Source organism: Mytilus californianus, unplaced genomic scaffold (genome assembly GCF_021869535.1).
Source record: "Mytilus californianus isolate M0D057914Y unplaced genomic scaffold, xbMytCali1.0.p SCAF_12, whole genome shotgun sequence".
NCBI lineage: Eukaryota > Metazoa > Mollusca > Bivalvia > Mytilida > Mytilidae > Mytilus > Mytilus californianus.
Window position 1 is genome coordinate 8,379,222 of NW_026262604.1, and position 23,528 is coordinate 8,402,749.

At 34.5% G+C, this 23,528-nt stretch overlaps 1 protein-coding gene across 1 annotated transcript; it reads right to left on the bottom strand.

Moving 5' to 3' along the window:
• Positions 1–5,592: 5,592 nt before the first annotated feature.
• On the bottom strand, positions 5,593–18,999 carry LOC127721317 (uncharacterized). Its single transcript, XM_052228053.1, has 5 exons — positions 18,740–18,999; positions 16,212–16,356; positions 13,913–14,140; positions 7,470–7,689; positions 5,593–5,840 (listed from the first exon to the last, which is right to left on the bottom strand). The coding sequence occupies exons 1-5, from the start codon at positions 18,798–18,800 to the stop codon at positions 5,619–5,621; spliced, it is 876 nt and encodes a 291-aa protein (XP_052084013.1). The 5' UTR covers positions 18,801–18,999; the 3' UTR covers positions 5,593–5,618.
• Between the last annotated feature and the right edge of the window lie 4,529 nt (positions 19,000–23,528).

Consider the following 23,528-nt stretch of genomic DNA (forward strand, 5'->3'; position numbering starts at 1 on the left):
CAGTCAAAGAATATATATATATATATCATTTTACCATTATTGCGAAGGTTTGGATGGGGTTAACAGAATAGAAAATAATGGAAAGAAGTCAGTGCAGAATAAAGAGCAATAAAATAAGGAATAGAGAGGAAATAAAAATCGCAAACAAAAATCAAGAATAGAGAAAAATACGCAAAAAAAATATAGAATAGATAATAATTGGGTGCTCAAATATAAGGCATAGAGAATAATGGGCAAAATGAATAAGTAATAGAGAAAAAATGGTATGAAAAAGGAATAAAGAAACGAAGGCCCCCATCCAGACTCTCTTTCATATCAATGTATCACATAGTCGGTCAAGTGTAAGGGTTAGAGAGTTAACCTATACACACGCTGTTTTTTTTTTGTCATTTTGTGATGTCTTATGCATGGTTAGGCAAGAGACAATAGTCCATCTGCTTTTGTTTGATGCTTTTTCATTGAATAAGACTGATCGGCGCAGTTCGTTATAATGACCTGTTGTGATAAACGCTTTGAGTTGTTAAGGTACTTAAATTGGATACATTGATAATGTATATATGTCAAATGTGTTTGAAAAAGATGAAATACTAGTATTGGAGTATAACTTGATTTGTAATTTTTTGAATTTTGTTAGAATTGAAATATGACATTTGTTCCACCTGGGCAGATGCAGAATGTAATACAACGGTGCTCCTTAAGTCTGCTTTCCTGGACTGCTTAGTGATATTGTATAACAGAGGAAATTTGAATCAAACGATTTATCAATTAAAAAAAGAAAAGGACTTGAGTGATCAATGCTTTACCAAGATGACACTATAGGGGATTCGGAACTGTATGGCTTACCAAAACTTTTGAGTTCAGCCCCGGTTGTTGTTGGTTTTCGTTTTGTTTAATAAATCGTTCAAAAATGTATATATAATAGAGGATTCTTTAACTGTTTTCCCATAATTAGTTGATTGGTATAATTTAGATAGCTTACGTTAAACTTTCCTATCAATGTTCCCTTGACAGACAGTTATTGCTGATAGGAAACCTTCTTAATGGTTAAGTTGAAGTCATACTGAATATATCAGGACGCCATAATGTTTTGGTTGACTGTATTCAACTTTCATTATCTGCATCATAAATTCCAACTAAAAGCGCTTCTGACGCACCAGAATTTTAATTTATTAATGAAAAGAAGTCCGCTATCTTTATTATGCGACTGTCATACACGTGCGAGGTTTAACTAGCTAAAAACTAGGTTTAATCCAGCATTTTTTTAAATAAGGAAATGACTGTACCAAGTCAGGAACATGACAGTTGTTTTCCATTCGTTTTATGTGTTTGAGCTTTTGATTTTGCCATTTGATACGGGACTTTCCGTTTTGAATTTTCCTTGGAGTTCGGTATTTTTGTTAATTTACTTTTTTTCTTTTTGATATGGTTTCATAGATTTGAGGACCAGCCACTGTCATTTCAAACGGTGAAACTATATCTAGTAATTGGTGGAAATTAAGTAACCCAATCAGTGCTTTACGTTTGCCTTGTTAGTTACAATTCACATAAGCTTGAGCCAAACAACCATTGCGTCATCTCTTTAAAGATTGTTAGGCATGAAACGTAACTTAAATCAAGTATGGACAATGGAAATTTGATTATTCGTCATTGAAACGAATCTTTTTAGCAGTTGACAAATTTGAAGAAGATAACTTGGATCGATTCACTCAAAATCTGAGGGGTCCGAAGAACTTATATGTAAAGTTTGTGAGTCAGTGGTCCCGTTTACGCACCAATAACCTCTAAGACAAAATGTGTTTGTATGATGAAGATATAATCTTTTGGTCAGTTTAATTGAGGTCTGGAACTCGCATGTCAGTAACTGCTAGTAGTCCTTTGTCAATTGGACATGTCAATTGGACATGCTTTGATACTATATCTGCCCTTGAATTTTTACTTGATAACATTTTTGTTCGCTTTGGAGATTCCGTATATCGTCAAGTTATCGGAATTCCAATGGGGACTAACTGTGCACCACTTATTGCGGACCTGTTTTTGTATTGTAATGAGTTACAATTTATGACTAAAATCAGCAAAGACCCATCGAAACAACATCTGATACACAAATTTAACAATACTTTTAGATATTTGGATGATATATTGGGTCTCAATAATGACAACTTCAGTATGTATACTAAAGAAATTTATCCTGTTGAACTTACTTTAAATAACGCTAATACTAACAATGACCACTGTCCTTTCCTCGATCTTGATATCTATATCATTAACGGGAAGCTTAATACATAAATTTATGATAAAAGAGATGATTTTTCATTTCCTATCGTTAATTATCCATTTTTAGATGGTGACGTTCCCTTGTCACCATCTTATGGTGTTTATATATCTCAACTTGTACGATTCGCTCGTGTATGTAACAACGTATTAGATTTTAGCGAGAGAAATTTATATATTACTGAAAAATTATTACACCAGGGTTTTCGATATCATAAACTAGTCAAAACATTTACTAAATTTTATCATCGGTATAAGGACATCATTCTTAAATATAACTCAACATGCAGACATCTTATACGTTCGGGTATTTCACATCCAATCTTTTATGGTAATATTCTTTACAAAGCACAAAAATGTCAGTATGCACCTCAAAAGCTAACAAAACCTTTAAACAGACTTCATAAGAAGGGATATAGTTACGATACTATTGTCAGGTCATTAAAGATTGCACATTTTGGCTTTAATATTGATTCACTTATAGGGTCTTTGCATCGGAATTAAACATATTTATTCAAAAAACAGTTGTTGGCATGACACGGGTTATGTTCTTCTCATATATTTTATGACGGTATAATACTAAACCCCTAACAGGAGGGATTGTGCCTGATATTCATATGATGAAGACATAATCTTTCAATCAGTTTAATTGAGGTCTGGAGCTGGCATGTCAGTAACTGCTAGTAGTCTGTTGTTATTTATGTATTATTGTCATTTTGTTTTTTTTCTTTTGTTTCCTATTCTGACATCGGACTCGGACTTCTCTTAAATTGAGTTTTACTGTGCGTACTGTTGTACGTTTGTTTTTTCTACATTGGCTAGAGGTATAGGGGAGGGTTGAGATCTCAAAAAACATGTTTAACCCCGCCGCATTTTTGCGCCTGTCCCAAGTCAGGAGCCTCTGGCCTTTGTTAGTCTTGTATCATTTTAATTTTAGTTTCTTGTGTATAATTTGGAGTTTAGTATGACGTCCATAATCACTGAACTAGTATACATATTTGTTTAGGGGCCAGCTGAAGGACGCCTCCGGGTGCGGGAGTTTCTCGCTGCATTGAAGACCCATTGGTGGCCTTCGGCTGTTGTCTGCTCTATGGTCGGGTTGTTGTCTCTTTGACACATTCCCCATTTCCATTCTCAATTTATCTTTGTTAATTTATGTTGATCATTGTCATTTTTTTAATTTCTTCTGTTACCTATTCTATCATCGGACTCGGACTTCTTTTTAACTAAATTTTACTATGCGTATTGATGTGTGTGTGTTTATTCCACGTTGACTAGAAGGTATAGGGGAGGGTTGAGATCTCACAAAAACAGTTTAACCTCCGCCGCATTTTTCGTCTGTCCCAAATCAGAAACCTTTATTTCTAGCTGCGATGAAGAGCTCTATGGTCGGGTTGTTATCTATATGACACATTTCCCGATTTCAATCTCAATTCTGTTAATCCTTAAAATACCCAACCAATTCTTTTATTTCTTTTTTTTTATATATCAACTTTCTTGGAACCCAAGGATTTTATATATTTATTATTAAGGATTAGGTATCGCGCGTGTATATGTTGTGTACAAGTTATCATTTTGTACAAATTATAATTTGTACAAAAGAATTGTATAAATTGTAATTTGTATTTTGACTTTGTACAAATTGTAATTTGTACAAAAAGTGCTTGTACAAATTACAATTTGTACAAAATCTAACCAAAAATCACTTCTAACTTGTACAATAATTTAGTATGGATTTTGTTAATGAAAAAAAGCATTGATACAGACTATAGAATTTTTATTCAATAAACACACAATAAACCTTATTTACATAATACAAAAATATACTACCAAACTCGCTATATTTATATGATGAATAAGCCTCGATTGTTCAACCAATGGAATCTAAAAAAATACAAGTTTGAGCTTTCTAAAAAGCTGTGGACTGCTTCGCTCTATCCTAATTTAAGGTAATATGTGTGCCTGGGGTTGTTGATTTAGTATTGGAAATGTGGTGTTTTTATATATTGATTGATATAAAATGGATGTCTTAGACTTGGAATATAAATTTTTGTATATATATATTAAGATGAATTTTTCTGAAATTTTAAACTGGCTGTTCAGTGTTTAGTTGTCAATGTGTTTTTGTGGAGTGTGGTTTTCTAGTTCTTTCAGCTGCTCATTGAATTGCGATTTTGATTGCTAGTTCTGTATATAATTTATTTAGATATATATGAATGTTTAGGTATGTTAATAACATATAATTGAAAACAGCAATAAATATTCAGTTTCAGTGAAAATGATGTTGTTCTACTTTAAGAGTGTGCGTTATACACCCATGCTTTTAAAATTTTATTCACTTTACTTGTTGAAAATTAAAACATTTACAAATATTTGGACTCTGGAGGTGTGCCTCTCTGGAGGAGTGCCTAGATTGGCAGAAGTTATAAAATACAGATAATGCATTTTTGTAAACATTGTATAGGAACATTGTTTAGCAAAACAAATCGTGAATATTGCAGATTAACAAAGCAAATAAACACGTATTAATAATTGATATTTCAATAATGAATTTCAGTGTGCAATATATGCATAATAAAACGAACATGAATTAATGACAGTTGATCGGAACTGAAATACACATAGTTAATTTTCCGGCATTTGATGTCTTATCCTGAGACGGGAAAAGTCTGTAATTCTTTATCTCATTTAAGCCAATAGCTGTTGCTGTATCTAAGCCGCATCATTAAGCAACCACTTAGAATCTATATGTGGTAAGTAAATATTTCAAGATGGCGTGTTTATCGACTGAAACTAATAGCTCAGCACCATGATGCGAAGCAATCATGTAGTCATTCATGATACAAAAATCACTTTACGCACTAAAAACTTTAAAGCAAAGAAACAGCACGTGTGTTGATGTGTTTCATATCAAAGTCACAGTGAGGTCTAGAATACGGATATACTATATAAATAAGAAGATGTGGATTGAGTGCCAATGAGACAACTATCCATACAAGTCACAATGTATAAAAAGTTAGCAATTATAGGTCAAAGTACGGCCTTTAACACGGAGCCTTGGCTCACATCGAACAGCAAGCTATAAAGGGTCACAAGATGACTAGTGTAAAACAATTCAAACAGGAAAACCAACGGTCTAATCTATATAAAAAACGAGAAACGAAAACCACCTTTGAACCACACCAACAAACGACAATCACTGAACAACAGGCTCCTGACTTGGACAGCTGCATACATATGCAGCGGGTTTAAACGTTTTAACAGGCGCCAACCTTCATCCTAACCTGATACAGTAGTGTAACATTACAACATAAAAAGACACACTTTATATCATTTATTATTTGTTTTTAACCAACAGGTTTGGGGGATTGTCTCCTATAATACCACAATGGTTGATTGGCTCCCTCTGATAAAGTGTAATAGCCATCACCATGTACGTCCCAGCAAACGGACTCTCCCTGTCTTTCGTTATGGTATGGTAACACCTGAGGATGATGAGTTATATGGGCTGCGTAATTACGGTCAGGCACGGACCAGTAGTTCACACGTCCATAAGTTTTCAGTAGAATCTGGCAAAATATTGAAAGTTTATTGATTATATTGTAGATGTGGAAATTTCGCGCAGGAGGTATTTTTTCTTATTTGGCGATCACGTAAAATGCACGAGAATATTCCCCACGCGATTGGTTTACAAAAAAAAACAACATTATAGGTTGTTAATCGGCGAATACAGTTCCCCAGATGACATTATTCGGCTTTGAAATCGTGAGAATATAACCCGCGAAAGTATCCAAGTGTATGTGATAGTAAAAGAGTAATATTAGTTACATAGTGTGCTAGTGACCTAATACGATATATATGGGGTCAGTAAATTCCATATGGTTTGTTTTATGAATTTATTTCAATCATTCATCATCAATTTCTTCGTCTGATGAAACCTTTCAGATTTTTCCTCATCACCGTGTTGTTTTTATAAAGGGACGTAACACCACTACTGACCGTGTATTGAAATAAGCCCCGCCTACTAACCTAATATTAAATATACACGGTCCCCACGCGGTTGCCTTTAACCTATCATATTTCTAGAAATGTATAGGAGGTAAGATAAGTGTGTATACACGTTAATGAGACCGCACACCACACTACTCAAATCACAAAAATCTAGAGAGTAATACACAGTCTTCAATAATAGACACGTGATATTTCACAAAACGTAAACATGGTAAGGCTTTAAATCGTCCACAGTTTTAAAACGATGGTAATGAATTTAACAGAAACTACTAAAGATATGCAAAAATATGATTTTTTCCAAATAACAAAAACTTTAATGTATGACGTAAGACAATTACTGACGAGGTTCCTGACTTTGAATAGGTAAAGGGATAGGAAGAGGTTAAATTTGGTTTTTTTTATACCTCGAACCTCAATCTTTTAATTTCGTTCCGTGCTGGAAAAGCAAAATGTTCACAAGAAATATAATTAAAACCAGTGCAGGAAAAGTTTTTACACCTGTGACATTTTGTTCTCATGTACTAGATACATAAATCGTGAAATTAATTCCAATGCGCATGGAATATGTGTCATGTTTCTTTAGATTTATGAGGGTCTGGATGAGGTATACAGAATAGAGAATAGAGCGGACTAATTCAAAATTATTGATAAAAAAACGGATGAGAGAAAAATATGCCCCTAAAAAACAAAGAATAGATAATAATACAGTGCTAAAATATAAAGAAAAGATAACGTATAATAATGGCATAAAGATTAAAGAATACAGAAATAAAGACACTCCTCAACTCAACTCCCCCCCCATTATGCAGATCCTCAAATGTAAATGTATGGTGTGCATGGTATGGATAATATTCTGTGAAAATATAGCCATTAATTTTGGCATCTACAAATGGAAAATTAAATGGAAAACTATCTGTAAACAGTTAAACGGAATTTGGTTTGCGGGAGCTATATCTTATCTAATTTCGTGATTTAGATCGATAAAATAGATTTTGCATGCTTAAATATGTTCATCAAGGAACAATTGAATCAGGGACACAAAAAATAAAACACAAACACGAAATATGGCGAACATATTTGGTCTTATCAATCGCAAAATATAATAAACCATTCTTGTCTTTTCCTCGGGATTTTTCAGGCAAGTTGTTCTTTTCAATTGTCCTTGACATTTTGTAGATTTTACTTACTTCATTGCCTGCTGGAGAGATGTCTCCGCCTACTGGGTCATACGCGTTTGTTGTTATAGACAGGTACACTCCATCGTTCACATATACATGATGATGGGCTCCCCACGCACTCTTTGGTAAATGTACAAATTTAGCGTGATGACCTGCGCTAACTTTGGACACAACATAAACTTCTCCATTTGGGTCTACCATAACAGTTTCACAATCATGCTGGTCCCAGCTACAAAATGTGAGGAGTCGTATTAGCGCCACCCACATTAACCTTTTTTATATTTTTTCCTATGTTTGCGTTATAAAGCATATGTTTGCGATATTTCGCAAAGGTGTACACAGCTAGGTTATATTTATTCATTTTTTTTTTGTATATGGAATTCTATAATTTTGATTGAGAGACAGCAGAGGATTGGCGATAACTTAGTTTTCAACTGTAAAACGACAGTCGATGATCCAAACTTTGCAACGAGACAATATTGTTTATGTATTACCCTTCCGGAGCACCTTAGATCACCTCGGTTTTTGGTTGGGCTCGTGTTGTCTTTAGTCTTCTTTGTTGTATTTTTGTGTGTACTGTTGTTTGTGTTTTTGTCGTTTTTCGTTTTTTGACATAACATTGTCAGTTTGTTTTTGACTTCTGAGTTTGAATACCCCTGTGTTATCTCTTTTATAGTAACTCAATCAAAATAAAGTTATAAAATAATAAACCCTATAAACAATTTAACTTTTCTTGTTTTGATGCTCCGGGATTTTTATAGTGTTTAAACTTTAATTAAAGGTCAGTCTTATAACAGATGTACCGGTTTTGCAATTTCCCGGGCCAAAAATCTTATTATACATGTAGTTCGATCCTCCTTCATACTTTTTCGATCGTAAGAATCTTTTGATTGGCTATTCACCCCTGAAGAAATCACAAGCTAAAAAAATTCAAAGTCAAAGAGGCACGACTCAATCGCAAAGTTGTTTGGGTGTTCCGAGCATGCCGACAATCAATCCGGTTGGAATTGGGACGAAAAATCCGATACCATGTGTTTAGAAAGTTTCAAACTTTAAGAACCATCGAAACAATTTTTTGATGAGTTCGTTTCAATGCAACATTTCTGTCCATATCTACAACATTCGCTCTTTTTTGCAGTGATAGCCTAAAAGTTCTTCCCTCCTTCCCAGTTGGCCATCTTTGTATAACTTTCTTACGTTTTATGAGGGTCTGGATAGGGGTTTACAGAATAGAGAATACTATAAAGAATAGAGAAAAATTGACCAAAAACATAAAAATAGAAAATAAAGAGGTGCTAAAATATAAATAATAGAGACAAATGAGCAAAAAATAGAGAAAAATGGCAAAAAAAATTAAAGAGTAAAGAAATGGAGGACCCCCCATCCATACCCTCTTATATTTTGGTTCATTGTTTCTCCTTCTGAATATGCATGAAATATTAGCTACTTAACGTTAACCAAAAATCAATAAATCAATTGTATTGCCTTTGATATAGTTTCCATTTTGTATATATCTTTATTGTCATAAAGTCAATGCATTATCTATTTTTGACATTTTTACCTATTGTTTCTGTTTGTTTTGTTCACGCATCGTTGTCAATATAATGGAATTTGATGCAACTGTCATACAAGTGAGGGGTTTAGCTAGCTATAAAACCAGGTTCAATCCACCATTTTCTACATAAGAAAATGCCTTAACTAAGTCAGGAATATGACAGTTGTTATCTATTCGTTTAATGTGTTTGAGCTTTTGATTCTGCCATTTGATTTGGGACTTTCCTTTTTGAATTTTCCTCGGAGTTCAGTATTTTTGTGATTTTACTTTTTTCGGTACAGAGATAACACATACAACAATAAATATTTACAATATGTACAAAACATAAGGGTGACTGGGGAACAGAAGTATGGTCACCATTGGTCTTCCTCCGACCGGCAATAAAACCCTCGCCAAAATGGGGCGTCCGTTTGGCTGTGCGGGATGTACAAATTTGCAGCCACGTCCGGTCAGGATGGGGACGTTAAGTCCGATGCCTCGTGTAACGAGAGTACCACGCTCTTTGCACATTAAGAACCCTTGCAACAACAATTTGATGGGTCCGTAGGTGACCTGTTGCAAGGCTAAATTTCTGTCCCTATCCAATATACCCTCATTTCCCGTGGCAGTCTTATTTCTCCGACCTTAATCCCTTAATCTATCACAGAACCTACCTACTGTATTTATTGTTAATTTGTTCTCGTCCTGAATATGCATGACATACTTGCCACTGGACGTTAAGCAACCAACAATCAATCAATCAATCAATCATACACAAAACAGGCGAGAGAGGTTACAAAAGTTACAAGCCAGGAGTACGAACACCAGTATTTATATATTTTTTATAAAAGACCAAATCTTCTTCAGAACTGGTTTTCTTGTACTTGGCATAAGTTCAGAGAATTTAACTGTATTTTGACGTTTTGTAAAATATGCAGTTTTACAAATACTCTTTCCGTTTTTGATAGGAAAAAAAAGCATTCAAATATATAATGATATTCGTCACCAATCTGTCAATTGTTACATAGACTGCAAAAGCGGTTTTCTCTTATCACGTTTTGCCATCTTCTTGTTTCAATCGGCAATTTAGTATTAGTCGTTCGAAATCGACATAGAACAATAGCGTCTTTGAAGTCTAAAATATTAGAATATTCCTCGAATTCCAAGTTTTTCTTAAAAATTTTGTAGTTAATACCTTTTGGCGAATTTTGAATGAGGGAATTCCAATTCTGAAGATATTGATCTAACAATCTGTCTATTTTCAAAAATGTATCTATGACATACTGTTATAGACTGAGGTTATAGATATATTTTAAAAGGAGTAGATCGAGTAGGCCTAATAAACTGCCTTTTATAGTATTTTTACATTATCGCTGTTTAAAATTTTCAGATTTTAAAGGCCAAAATTATATTTTAGTGAATTAACACCTTTCCAATTTACAAAATAGGAAATATAAGATCTGTTCAAATAATGCACATGGTATAGTTTTCAGTTTCGGATCCAGAATTTTGAAAAAAGTGTGTGTGTGTGGGGGGGGGGGGGGGGGGGGGGGGGGAGGGGGACTAGGCAACGTTAGGAATGGAACAAGTAAAAAGTCTATGCATTAACCATAATTAAAATTATTGACACTGAGGAAGGCTATTTGTTAAGCCGAAATATTTGTCAACACGATTTAATAACAACATCTTCGTATTATACCATTTTATATTAGTATCGTTGTGCAAATCTCTAGACTTATATATATATATATATATATATATATATATATATATATATATATATATATATATATATATATATATATATAAAACGTCTGAATAATAGTCAACGATTTTTCCCACGAGGGCGCTGGATCGTTACGAGTAACGATACATGTACACAATAAACAAATTATATAAACGCCTAAAAAGTGTACACAACAACACCAATAACAAAAAAAGGAACTATAAATGTAATTATTTATAAATATTTCGGATAACAGATATCCTTCATCAGTAAATATGATTGTGATGTTGAATGAATCATATATCAGTCTACTTAGATTAAACTATAACAATCTTGAAATTTATACAATAAAAAAGTCAAACCGAACATCAGGTAAGACGCTTGCACAATTGTAAATATGTGTTAAACACGACATAGGTTATATGACTAATTACAACAGAGAGTTCAAATATATGCTTTAAATAAAAATAGGGAAATTAGAACAGAGAATTCTCAATTCTTCTCTTTATCAACCCCTCTCTTGGTTCCGATTTATCGATGATATTGACATGAAGTGGGATAATACTGAACAAGAACTAAATTTGTTCATTCAACATGCCAACGATGCCCATCCCTCAATAAAATTCACATATGAAATCTCTGACTCTAAGATCACATTTCTTGACACTACAACGCAAGTGAGGGATGGAAACATATTTACAGATCTGTATTGCAAGCCCACAGACAAACATCAATATCTATCTCCATTGAGTTGTCACCCTAAACATTGCACCAAGAGCATTCCCTACAGCCAGGCCATACGAATAAAAAGGATTTGCTCCACCAACGATATTGCAAAAAAACGACTACAAGAACTTCGCGGTCACCTAAAACATCGGGGCTACAAAAGAAAAGACATTGATAAAGGTTTTTCTCGTGCTAACAACATCAGCCGAGATGAACTATTACAATATAAAGTCAAAAAGGTCAACAGGAGGGTGCCTTTTGTGTTGACTTACCATCCAAAATTTGACAACTTATCTCACCTAATCCGCGAAAATTGGAAAGAAATCGAAAAACATCCTAAACTATCCAAAATCTTTCCCGAGCCACCTGTACTGGCTTTCCGTAGGCCCAAAAGCCTTAAAGACTTGCTGGTGAGAGCTGATTTATCCTCTCAAGCAGGCTCTTCGTCTGTGGGCTCTTGCAAGGGTTGCGGAAACAAACGATGTCTAACTTGCAAACAAATACTGGTTACCCAGACTTTTAACAGTCACTCCACTGGTACAGAATACACCATATTTTGCAATGTTAATTGCAAGACTACAAATGTTGTGTATCTCCTACAGTGTAAATGTGGTAAACAGTATGTTGGCGAGTCAGAACAGCCGTTTCACAAACGAATGAACGGTCATCGTAGCGACTACCAATGCAAGCCAGACCTCCCTCTCAGTCGACATTTGAGATCCCCTGGCCACACTAAGGCAGATCTCAATCGACTGACCATTACAATCATTGACCACAACTCTGCTTGGTCTAGGGAGGATAGACTCACTCGGGAAAGATTTTGGATACGAAAATTAACAACTTTGGCACCAAATGGGATAAATGAAAAGATGTAGTTCTACTCCATGCAGTGCTTCACATTTGGGTTATATTGCTTATTATTACAGTCTCTGTTTCTATTTCTTTACCTTACTCATCTCTAAAATCTGTTGAATATACCAATTTAAATTGCTTAATTTTTTGAGGGATGTAAAAGTACCAAGCCACGTTCAACTAGTTAACCTTTATTATCATATTTTAACGGCCGTTTGTTTGCGATGTTTAAATACGCAGACTCTGTTGTAACTACTCTACCGTTGTCAAATTTGAAATATTTACAAATTTAGATCGTTCAGTGCTGTTTATTTGGAATTCTTATTGACGCAATCGTTCTTGTAACATCATAAATGTCGTCACCGTTAAAGCTTTAGAATTGTGCTAGTTCATATCGCACATTATTATTTTTATTTAAAGCATATATTTGAACTCTCTGTTGTAATTAGTCATATAACCTATGTCGTGTTTAACACATATTTACAATTGTGCAAGCGTCTTACCTGATGTTCGGTTTGACTTTTTTATTGTATAAATTTCAAGATTGTTATAGTTTAATCTAAGTAGACTGATATATGATTCATTCAACATCACAATCATATTTACTGATGAAGGATATCTGTTATCCGAAATATTTATAAATAATTACATTTATAGTTCCTTTTTTTGTTATTGGTGTTGTTGTGTACACTTTTTAGGCGTTTATATATATATATATATATATACAAGTCTAAATTGAAAACAACGTTCAAACCTATGATTGCGTTGGATAAAAACCGCAATTTTTATACGTGTGCATGCAAAACAAATTTCTTGTTAGAGGGGTCTAAATACAGCACAAACAACATTTTCCAAAAGATCAAAAAAGTGAAAAAGTATATTTTAACAAAACGCATTTGACTAACAGGTCGAACAACACATGTTCTTAAACCCTGCTGACTGCCATTGGCGATTGCCAAATAAACGGATCACCCGGTGTAATAAATGGATCTTAATTATAAATTTAATACCAAACAGAAAAAAATAAACTTGCGGAAAAGATGGTATACCGCAAACAAAAGGTGCAAAGAATTTTTGTACACAATATCCGGATATCGACAATTAATGTCTCTTCAGTGATGTTAGGAATCGAAACGGTATTTGGAAGGCCATATAATTTACCTCAATTTAGGATAGACTCTTGAATTTTGAGGAGTCAAAATAGGATGAACAGATCATATAAACCCGAAGGCACATATAATACAAGCCCAAACGAAAAAGTATAAACAAGTCTAAATTGAAAACAACGTTCAAACCTATGATTGCGTCGGATAAAAAAAGCAATTTTATACGTGTGCATGCAAAACAAATTTCTTGTTAGAGGGGTCCAAACACAGCACAAACAACATTTTCCAAAAGATCAAAAAAGTGAAAAAGTATATTTTAACAAAACGCATTTGAGTAACAGGTCGAACAACAAATGTTCTTAAACCCTGCTGACTGCCATTGGCGATTGCCAAATAAACGGATCACCCGGTGTAATAAATGGATATATATATATATATATATATATAGCTTCATAAGAGAGGCCAGCCCCTACCCTACAACTAAATCAGCCTCTGGTTTAATATTTACCTGAACTTAAGAGTAGAATCAATGCTGACATGCATATCACCACTGAGATGGTCCGGTTCCCGAATTCTGTAGATAGTGTTTGCATCGCCACCAGCATTTCCGCCTGTATCAGCAATATAAACACAATTTCCGGAACCTCCTGCACAGGGACCGCATGCTATATCTTCCCAATCCGTACTGTGGGCGCCATCTATCCATATCAAAGCCTTTCTCTGACCGTTCGAGCCACTAGAAATAGGGTTGGAAGATCAAACTTAACAAAGGTTACTCCTCGATTAAAAATAACATTGAAAGTTCAGGATCTGGTTACACAAAGATAAGCGCGTGTATACTTGCACTTTTAGTTTACGCGTTTCATAGGTTTAATCACAGTTGGCTAAATTAAATGATTTCTAACTATCTTGAACAGTATTGATTGAAGTTGTTCTTTCGAGGGTGGCATGATAGGCCATCTGTTGATATGGCCTCGTTATCAATATTACGGTGAGAACGAGGCTCGATCAAGTTTATTCATCTTCTGATAATAAACTTCAATGATATTTTTAACAGAATTTCAGAATATATCATCAAAATTTGTAAATTATTTAATAAAAAAGCATTTTTCTCTGTCGATATTACCCTAACTGTTCAAATCTTCATAAAATTGTATATCACGGCTTTGTGACGTCAAATACTTTGACACGGTCTTTATAACTTAAAATGTATAATAGTAGATTTTTATCATGAAAACTCACTAAAATCGATGAATCGGTATTCATATTTTCCTTATATTCCTATATCGTAAAATATCAGCGGCTCAACAAAATATGAAGTTTTTTTTTAATTCATTCTCTGCGCTCTCTCGACAAAACGCTTCATATTGTGACCCGCAGGTGATATTTTACAGTATCAATATGCAGAAACCCATATAATTGGAACGTATCAATGGTATAAGCCTAGGTACACTGTCAAACATTAAGCCCGAGGGCTTCAGAGAAATTTTCAAACACATAAACTAGTAATGTTAATGTATTGATTTTCCTCTTTTTGTTATCTTTCTAGTTCTAATGGACTTGTGCCTTCCGTGGTCAAGAACCTTGTCAGTTGTTATCTTGTGTTTAATCTTTAAATGTTGGTTTCGGGCCAACAGAGAAATTGGTGTAAATTGAAGACCTTTCATTATTTAGTACATCCTTTATTTCTGTAATCAGTATTATATTTCCTAATTCTTTTATTTTTCCAGGTAATTTTCCTTTTGAATCCCATTTTTCGCTATTCTATATTTATATGCTTATTCATCTCTATTCGTTAAGTTTTTTGGCCATTATTTTCTATTCTGTAGACCCCATCTAGACCATCCTTCATACTCACTATTAAACTAGGTCACCACTCGTTGGATGATTTAGAGCTTATCGCACCTCTGATAAATTATGACGTTATGATTGGTTTAACACCGTCACGTGGTGACCCCCTATGGATCCATATGGGATAAGAATATTTCATATGGGGTTCATGACGTCACGTTAACTATTAATGTTTTGGTATTGCATTGCTTATTTATTACACATAACATAGCAGGAAAAGTCCCGTGTGCGATAAATTCGTTTTACTGTTCACTACTGACCCCCTATACGGACCAATAGAGAGTTAGCAAAATCCATAGGAGATTCGGCCTTCGGCATCACACACGTAGGGGGTCAATAGCAAACCATATAACTTATAATAAATTTACACTTTTAGGTATTTAGCGGCTGAAATTTGTCTCTGAGTGACCCTAGATCTGCTTCCGAATAACCTTCTGGCGTCATGCAACAATAACTTTTTAATTATGACGTAAAAACCTTTCAATTGGGATGAAATATTTTGCAGGAACTTTTAGATTTTTAGTAATGGCTGAACAATTTGCATACGATTTTTTATAAAAACGTCTATTCGTATTAGAATTTTGTCTATTCTGACGTATTCTGGTTTTTAGGTGGCTTTTGTATTTTTAGTGTAGTTTGGTTGCTGTCTCATTGAAGCTTATCCTAACGTAAATGATATTTAAAAAAAAATCATGGGGACACACCGTGTTTCCCGATCCGAAATCCGCGGATAGATTAATTCGAATCCCAAGGAACAATTAATGAAAAGTCTGTAACGGTAGGGAAGTAAAGTCTGTATCCGATTCATACGGCGCAGTAACTCCTCCGTGGGAATCGGATCCAGATTTTACCTACCAACCGTTACAAACTTTTCATTAATTGCTCCTCGGGATTCGGATCCCTCCGCGCGGTTTCGGACCCGGTGTTGGGAATATAATTTAAAAAAAATATTTTACTCTATAGCATATATTCTGTGTGTGTCGCCCGAATCGTTGTGAGTATACAGCATGTTAGGATGTCGTCTGCTAGCACACAAACCGGAAGCTTCGTGTATATAATGGCTGGTAACTGTTCCCTTCTGAACTGCATTGCTGAATGTTGCTGTCGACAAAAGAAAGTTCAATAATGTGCAGGAGCTTATAGATACACATATAATTTATTAGAAACATTGTAATACTAAAACAAACTAAACTAAGATACATGATTGGTTTATTAGATGTTATTGGCTGTGAACTAGCTTTCAGCAACTGCGAGTACTCTCAGATCGGTATTTTGCTTCTTTGGTGTTTTTGTAAATTTTTGTCGTTTATGAGTTGAGCCCTTTTCAACTGATTTTATAGTTTGTTCTAAATGTGTTAAGCGACGGCAAACATGTTTAAAACCGCACATTCTGAATGTGTCTATTTCCAAAACAGGAGCCTGTAATTTAGTGGCATTTTGCTGTCTGTTATAACTTCTTTTCGTTTATTGTTTCGTTATAAATAAGACTGTTGGTTGTTTCATATTTTGTCATGTCGGGTATCTTGCTATGTGGTATAGGAGTTTTGTTCATTGTTGAAGGCCGTACGTTGACCTATAGTTGTTAAAGTCTACGTCATTTGGTCTTTCTTGGATAGTTATCTCATTGGCAATCATACCATATGTTTTTATTTTATATAACTTGTGTTTTTTCTTTGTTTTGTAAGCCTTATACATGTGTATCTTTATGGTTTAGATGTCTGAGATCAAAACAAGCACAAAACTGTTTGAGAAACAAATATTTTGAAAAATTTTGAAATTTATTTTTTTCTGGGAACATTGATCTTTAGTCGTATGTATTTCCTATAGCATTTGATTACAAAGAAAAATGTTCCGTAGGTTGCACTTTGTACATGTACAGCTATTCACAAACCACGCCTGTTTTGGTGAGACACTTTTTTTAAATTTTGTTTTATTTACCTACTGGTTCAAAGATATGATCTCTATGTTTCATCTCATAGAGACTCGACTAGGGGGTTTTACCACTATAAATACAAATGGATTGCGGATTTGAACTCTTAAAAGTTCGAGGCATATAAATGTTGAAAATATGCCGCACAGCCCTATGTTTTGACCTATGAAAAAAAAACCGTAGTGCATATGAACTTTCCATTCTAGGATATAATTTGTTACGAAACTTCATAGTAAAAGTAGCACAGTTTTTGCCGTAAAAGGAGTTCTTATAGGAAATTGCATTGTCCATATTTACAGAAATGCAACCTATATATAAAAAGATGTGGTATGATTGCCAATGAGACAACTCTCCACAATAGACCAAATGACACAGAAATTAACAACTATAGGTCATCGTACGGCCTTCAACAATGAGCAAAGTCCATACCGCATAGTCAGCTATAAAAGGCCCCGAAATGACAAATGTAAAACAATTCAAACGAGAAAACTAACGGCCTAATTTAAGTACAAGTTAATGAACGAAAAACAAATATGAAACGCAGCAACAAACGACAACCACTGAATTACAGGTTCCAGGCACATACAGAATATGTCGGGGTTCAACTAGTTTAAAGGCGGCAACCCTCCCCCTTACCATGTTAGAAAAACGTTGACGCAGGATCTGCATTCCAATCAGAATGTGTAGTTTGTCGTATAACATTATTGAACGAGAACGATTTTTGATGTAAAAAAAAAAAAAAAACCCGACCCCCTTTTTTGGAATGTTCATTTTTATTTTAGTATTTAACTAAAAAAATAAAACACAAAAACTAAGATGGTCCATGCCGTTAACCCCTGTTTGAAAAATTATATAAAACTTTAAGGCAATTTTAGTGTTTGAAGATATGTGTGTATGGGTTTTTTCTGTATGACTTTTTTGTGTGTTTCTTCCTGACACGTATATAGGTTTTATTGATTGATTTATTTTTATTGCTCAGAGTCCAGTGACAAATATTTCATGCATGTTCAGGACGAAAACATATTTACAATAAATACAATAGGTAGGTCCTGTAATAGGAGGTCGACCTGGGTGAAGGCGTGAAATTTGTACTGCGAAGCATCGGATTTAACGTTCCTATTTTGACCGGACGTGGCTGTGCATATTTACATACCGCACACCCAAAAGGGCGCCTCACTTTGGCAAGGGTTTTACTGCCGGTCGGAAGAAGATCAAAAGTGACCATTGGCAGTCATACCACATCTCCTTATTTTTTGTTATAAATTAGGTTTTAGTTTTCTCAATTGAATTGTTTAATATTTTTCATGTCGGGGCCTTTTATAGCCGACCATACGGTAAGGGTTTTTCTCATTGTTGAAGGCCGTACGGTTGCCTATAATTGCTTACATCCACATCATTTGATCTTTTGTGGATAGTTGTCTCATTGGCAGTCAAACCACATCTTCTTATTTTTATATATTTCTATTTCCCAGTCACTCTTGGGTGGATAGATTTTGAACATTTGATTCGACTGTAGAGAAATAAAAAAAAGAACAGAAAAATACATTGCCTTACCACAGTGTACTGTGAATGTTGACAACACCAGTACAGACACAGTTAACAGTAGAACTGCCATGCTGGAACTATGTCACTCTTCTCAGTCTTAGTCTTATCTCTATGAAAACTACGTAAACCAAGAGTTTATAAACTTAACTTCCAAAAGATAAAAACCACGTAATAAGGTCATCAGTTTCTTGATGTGATAAACTAGATACATATTAACTTGTCTATACTGGTAATACTTTGTTGAAACGGCCATTTGATCGTTGTGTAACGTAAAATTCACTATGGCTATAAAAGTATTTTAAAGTAAGTGTGTTGAACTCATGTGATGGTCTTGATGGGGCTTACAGAATTGAGAAAAATGTAGAAAAAGAGCAGAAGAGGGTAAAAAATAAAGAACCGAAAGAAAAAAAGGCAAGAAAAAATAAAGAATATATAGAGAATAATGGAGTGTTAAATTATTAATAATAATAAAAGTTTAAAGAATGAAAAAAATAAATGAAGGACCTCCCTTCCTAGACCCTCTTATTTCATGAACTTCTACGTCTTAATTGATGAAGAGAGAGTCCTGTTTTAATACTGGGTACAAGTATAGTTATTACCGTATGTATTTATTTTCGAAGACTAAATTCATGTTCATTTCATGTCACGCTTTCGGGATGTCGAATATAGGGATAAAAAAGTGGGAAGTGGGGAAAAATTGCATAAAAGCGGGATCATTGGTAAATGAGCAACCCCGTGTCACCCCCCATTTCATGATCAATCATTGAAAATGTTACATTGAAAGAAAAAAAAACATCTATAAATTGAAACATCTTCAGGAACAGCTGTAACACGTCATAGATTACCGATACTGAATTTGTTTTCATACGGTTGATATGAACAGAAAAATCGAAGCATTATAAAATTGAGAATGGAAATGGGGAATGTGTCAAAGAGACAACAACCCGACCATAGAGCAGACAACAGCCGAAGGCCACCAATGGGTCTTCAATGCAGCGAGAAACTCCCGCACCCGGAGGCGTCCTTCAGCTGGCCCCTAAACAAATATGTATACTAGTTCAATGATAATGGACGTCATACTAAACTCCAAATTATACACAAGAAACTAAAATTAAAAATGATACAAGACTTACAAAGTCCAGAGGCTCCTGTCTTGGGACAGGCGCAAAAATGCGGCGGGGTTAAACATGTTTTTTGAGATCTCAACCCTCCCCCTATACCTCTAGCCAATGTAGAAAAAACAAACGTACAACAGTACGCACAGTAAAACTCAGTTTAAGAGAAGTCCGAGTCCGATGTCAGAATAGGAAACAAAAGAAAATAAACAAAATGACAATAATACATAAATAACAACAGACTACTAGCAGTTACTGACATGCCAGCTCCAGACCTCAATTAAACTGATTGAAAGATTATGTCTTCATCATATGAATATCAGGCACAATCCCTCCTGTTAGGGGTTTAGTATTATACATGTACCGTCATAAAATATATGAGGAGAACATAACCCGTGTCATGCCAACAACTGGTTTTAGAATAAATATGTTTAATTCCGATGCAAAGACCCTATAAGTGAAACAATATTAAAGCCAAAATATGCAATCTTTAATGACCTGACAACAGTATCGTAACTATATCCCTTCTTAATAAGTCTGTTTAAAGGTTTTGTTAGCTTTTGAGGTGAATACTGACATTTTTGTGCTTTGTAAAGAATATTACCATAAAAGATTGGATGTGAAATACCCGAACGTATAAGATGTCTGCATGTTGAGTTATATTTACGAATGATGTCCTTATACCGATGATAAAATTTAGTAAATGTTTTTAATAAGTTTATGATATCGAAAACCCTGGTGTAATAATTTTTCAGTAATATATAAATTTCTCTCGCTAAAATCTAATACGTTGTTACATACACGAGCGAATCGTACAAGTTGAGATATATAAACACCATAAGATGGTGACAAGGGAACATCACCATCTAAAAATGGATAATTAACGATAGGAAATGAAAAATCATCTCTTTTATCATAAATTTTTGTATTAAGCTTCCCGTAAATGAAAAATTGCATAAAAGCGGGATCATTGGTAAATGAGCAACCCCGTGTCACCCCCATTTCATGATCAATCATTGAAAATGTTACATTGAAAGAAAAAAACCATCTATAAATTGAAACATCTTCAGGAACAGCTGTAACACGTCATAGATTACCGATACTGAATTTGTTTTCATACGGTTGATATGAACAGAAAAATCGAAGCATTATAAAATTGAGAATGGAAATGGGGAATGTGTCAAAGAGACAACAACCCGACCATAGAGCAGACAACAGCCGAAGGCCACCAATGGGTCTTCAATGCAGCGAGAAACTCCCGCACCCGGAGGCGTCCTTCAGCTGGCCCCTAAACAAATATGTATACTAGTTCAATGATAATGGACGTCATACTAAACTCCAAATTATACACAAGAAACTAAAATTAAAAATGATACAAGACTTACAAAGTCCAGAGGCTCCTGTCTTGGGACAGGCGCAAAAATGCGGCGGGGTTAAACATGTTTTTTGAGATCTCAACCCTCCCCCTATACCTCTAGCCAATGTAGAAAAAACAAACGTACAACAGTACGCACAGTAAAACTCAGTTTAAGAGAAGTCCGAGTCCGATGTCAGAATAGGAAACAAAAGAAAATAAACAAAATGACAATAATACATAAATAACAACAGACTACTAGCAGTTACTGACATGCCAGCTCCAGACCTCAATTAAACTGATTGAAAGATTATGTCTTCATCATATGAATATCAGGCACAATCCCTCCTGTTAGGGGTTTAGTATTATACATGTACCGTCATAAAATATATGAGGAGAACATAACCCGTGTCATGCCAACAACTGGTTTTAGAATAAATATGTTTAATTCCGATGCAAAGACCCTATAAGTGAAACAATATTAAAGCCAAAATATGCAATCTTTAATGACCTGACAACAGTATCGTAACTATATCCCTTCTTAATAAGTCTGTTTAAAGGTTTTGTTAGCTTTTGAGGTGAATACTGACATTTTTGTGCTTTGTAAAGAATATTACCATAAAAGATTGGATGTGAAATACCCGAACGTATAAGATGTCTGCATGTTGAGTTATATTTACGAATGATGTCCTTATACCGATGATAAAATTTAGTAAATGTTTTTAATAAGTTTATGATATCGAAAACCCTGGTGTAATAATTTTTCAGTAATATATAAATTTCTCTCGCTAAAATCTAATACGTTGTTACATACACGAGCGAATCGTACAAGTTGAGATATATAAACACCATAAGATGGTGACAAGGGAACATCACCATCTAAAAATGGATAATTAACGATAGGAAATGAAAAATCATCTCTTTTATCATAAATTTTTGTATTAAGCTTCCCGTAAATGAAAAATTGCATAAAAGCGGGATCATTGGTAAATGAGCAACCCCGTGTCACCCCCATTTCATGATCAATCATTGAAAATGTTACATTGAAAGAAAAAAACCATCTATAAATTGAAACATCTTCAGGAACAGCTGTAACACGTCATAGATTACCGATACTGAATTTGTTTTCATACGGTTGATATGAACAGAAAAATCGAAGCATTATAAAATTGAGAATGGAAATGGGAAATGTGTCAAAGAGACAACAACCCGACCATAGAGCAGACAACAGCCGAAGGCCACCAATGGGTCTTCAATGCAGCGAGAAACTCCCGCACCCGGAGGCGTCCTTCAGCTGGCCCCTAAACAAATATGTATACTAGTTCAATGATAATGGACGTCATACTAAACTCCAAATTATACACAAGAAACTAAAATTAAAAATGATACAAGACTAACAAAGTCCAGAGGCTCCTGACTTGGGACAGGCGCAAAAATGCGGCGGGGTTAAACATGTTTTTTGAGATCTCAACCCTCCCCCTATACCTCTAGCCAATGTAGAAAAAACAAACGTACAACAGTACGCACAGTAAAACTCAGTTTAAGAGAAGTCCGAGTCCGATGTCAGAATAGGAAACAAAAGAAAATAAACAAAATGACAATAATACATAAATAACAACAGACTACTAGCAGTTACTGACATGCCAGCTCCAGACCTCAATTAAACTGATTGAAAGATTATGTCTTCATCATATGAATATCAGGCACAATCCCTCCTGTTAGGGGTTTAGTATTATACATGTACCGTCATAAAATATATGAGGAGAACATAACCCGTGTCATGCCAACAACTGGTTTTAGAATAAATATGTTTAATTCCGATGCAAAGACCCTATAAGTGAAACAATATTAAAGCCAAAATATGCAATCTTTAATGACCTGACAACAGTATCGTAACTATATCCCTTCTTAATAAGTCTGTTTAAAGGTTTTGTTAGCTTTTGAGGTGAATACTGACATTTTTGTGCTTTGTAAAGAATATTACCATAAAAGATTGGATGTGAAATACCCGAACGTATAAGATGTCTGCATGTTGAGTTATATTTACGAATGATGTCCTTATACCGATGATAAAATTTAGTAAATGTTTTGACTAGTTTATGATATCGAAAACCCTGGTGTAATAATTTTTCAGTAATATATAAATTTCTCTCGCTAAAATCTAATACGTTGTTACATACACGAGCGAATCGTACAAGTTGAGATATATAAACACCATAAGATGGTGACAAGGGAACATCACCATCTAAAAATGGATAATTAACGATAGGAAATGAAAAATTATCTCTTTTATCATAAATTTATGTATTAAGCTTCCCGTTAATGATAT

Excerpts from the sequence above, each read along its gene's own strand:
- LOC127721317 (XM_052228053.1), bottom strand. The coding sequence starts at position 18,800 with ATGGCAGTTCTACTGTTAACTGTGTCTGTACTGGTGTTGTCAACATTC. Across the intron at positions 16,357-18,739 it reads AACATTCACAGTACACTGTG|CAACATTCAGCAATGCAGTT; the intron begins GTAAGGCAATGT and ends TTTTGTCGACAG. Across the intron at positions 14,141-16,211 it reads CACAGAATATATGCTATAGA|TGGCTCGAACGGTCAGAGAA; the intron begins GTAAAATATTTT and ends CCCTATTTCTAG.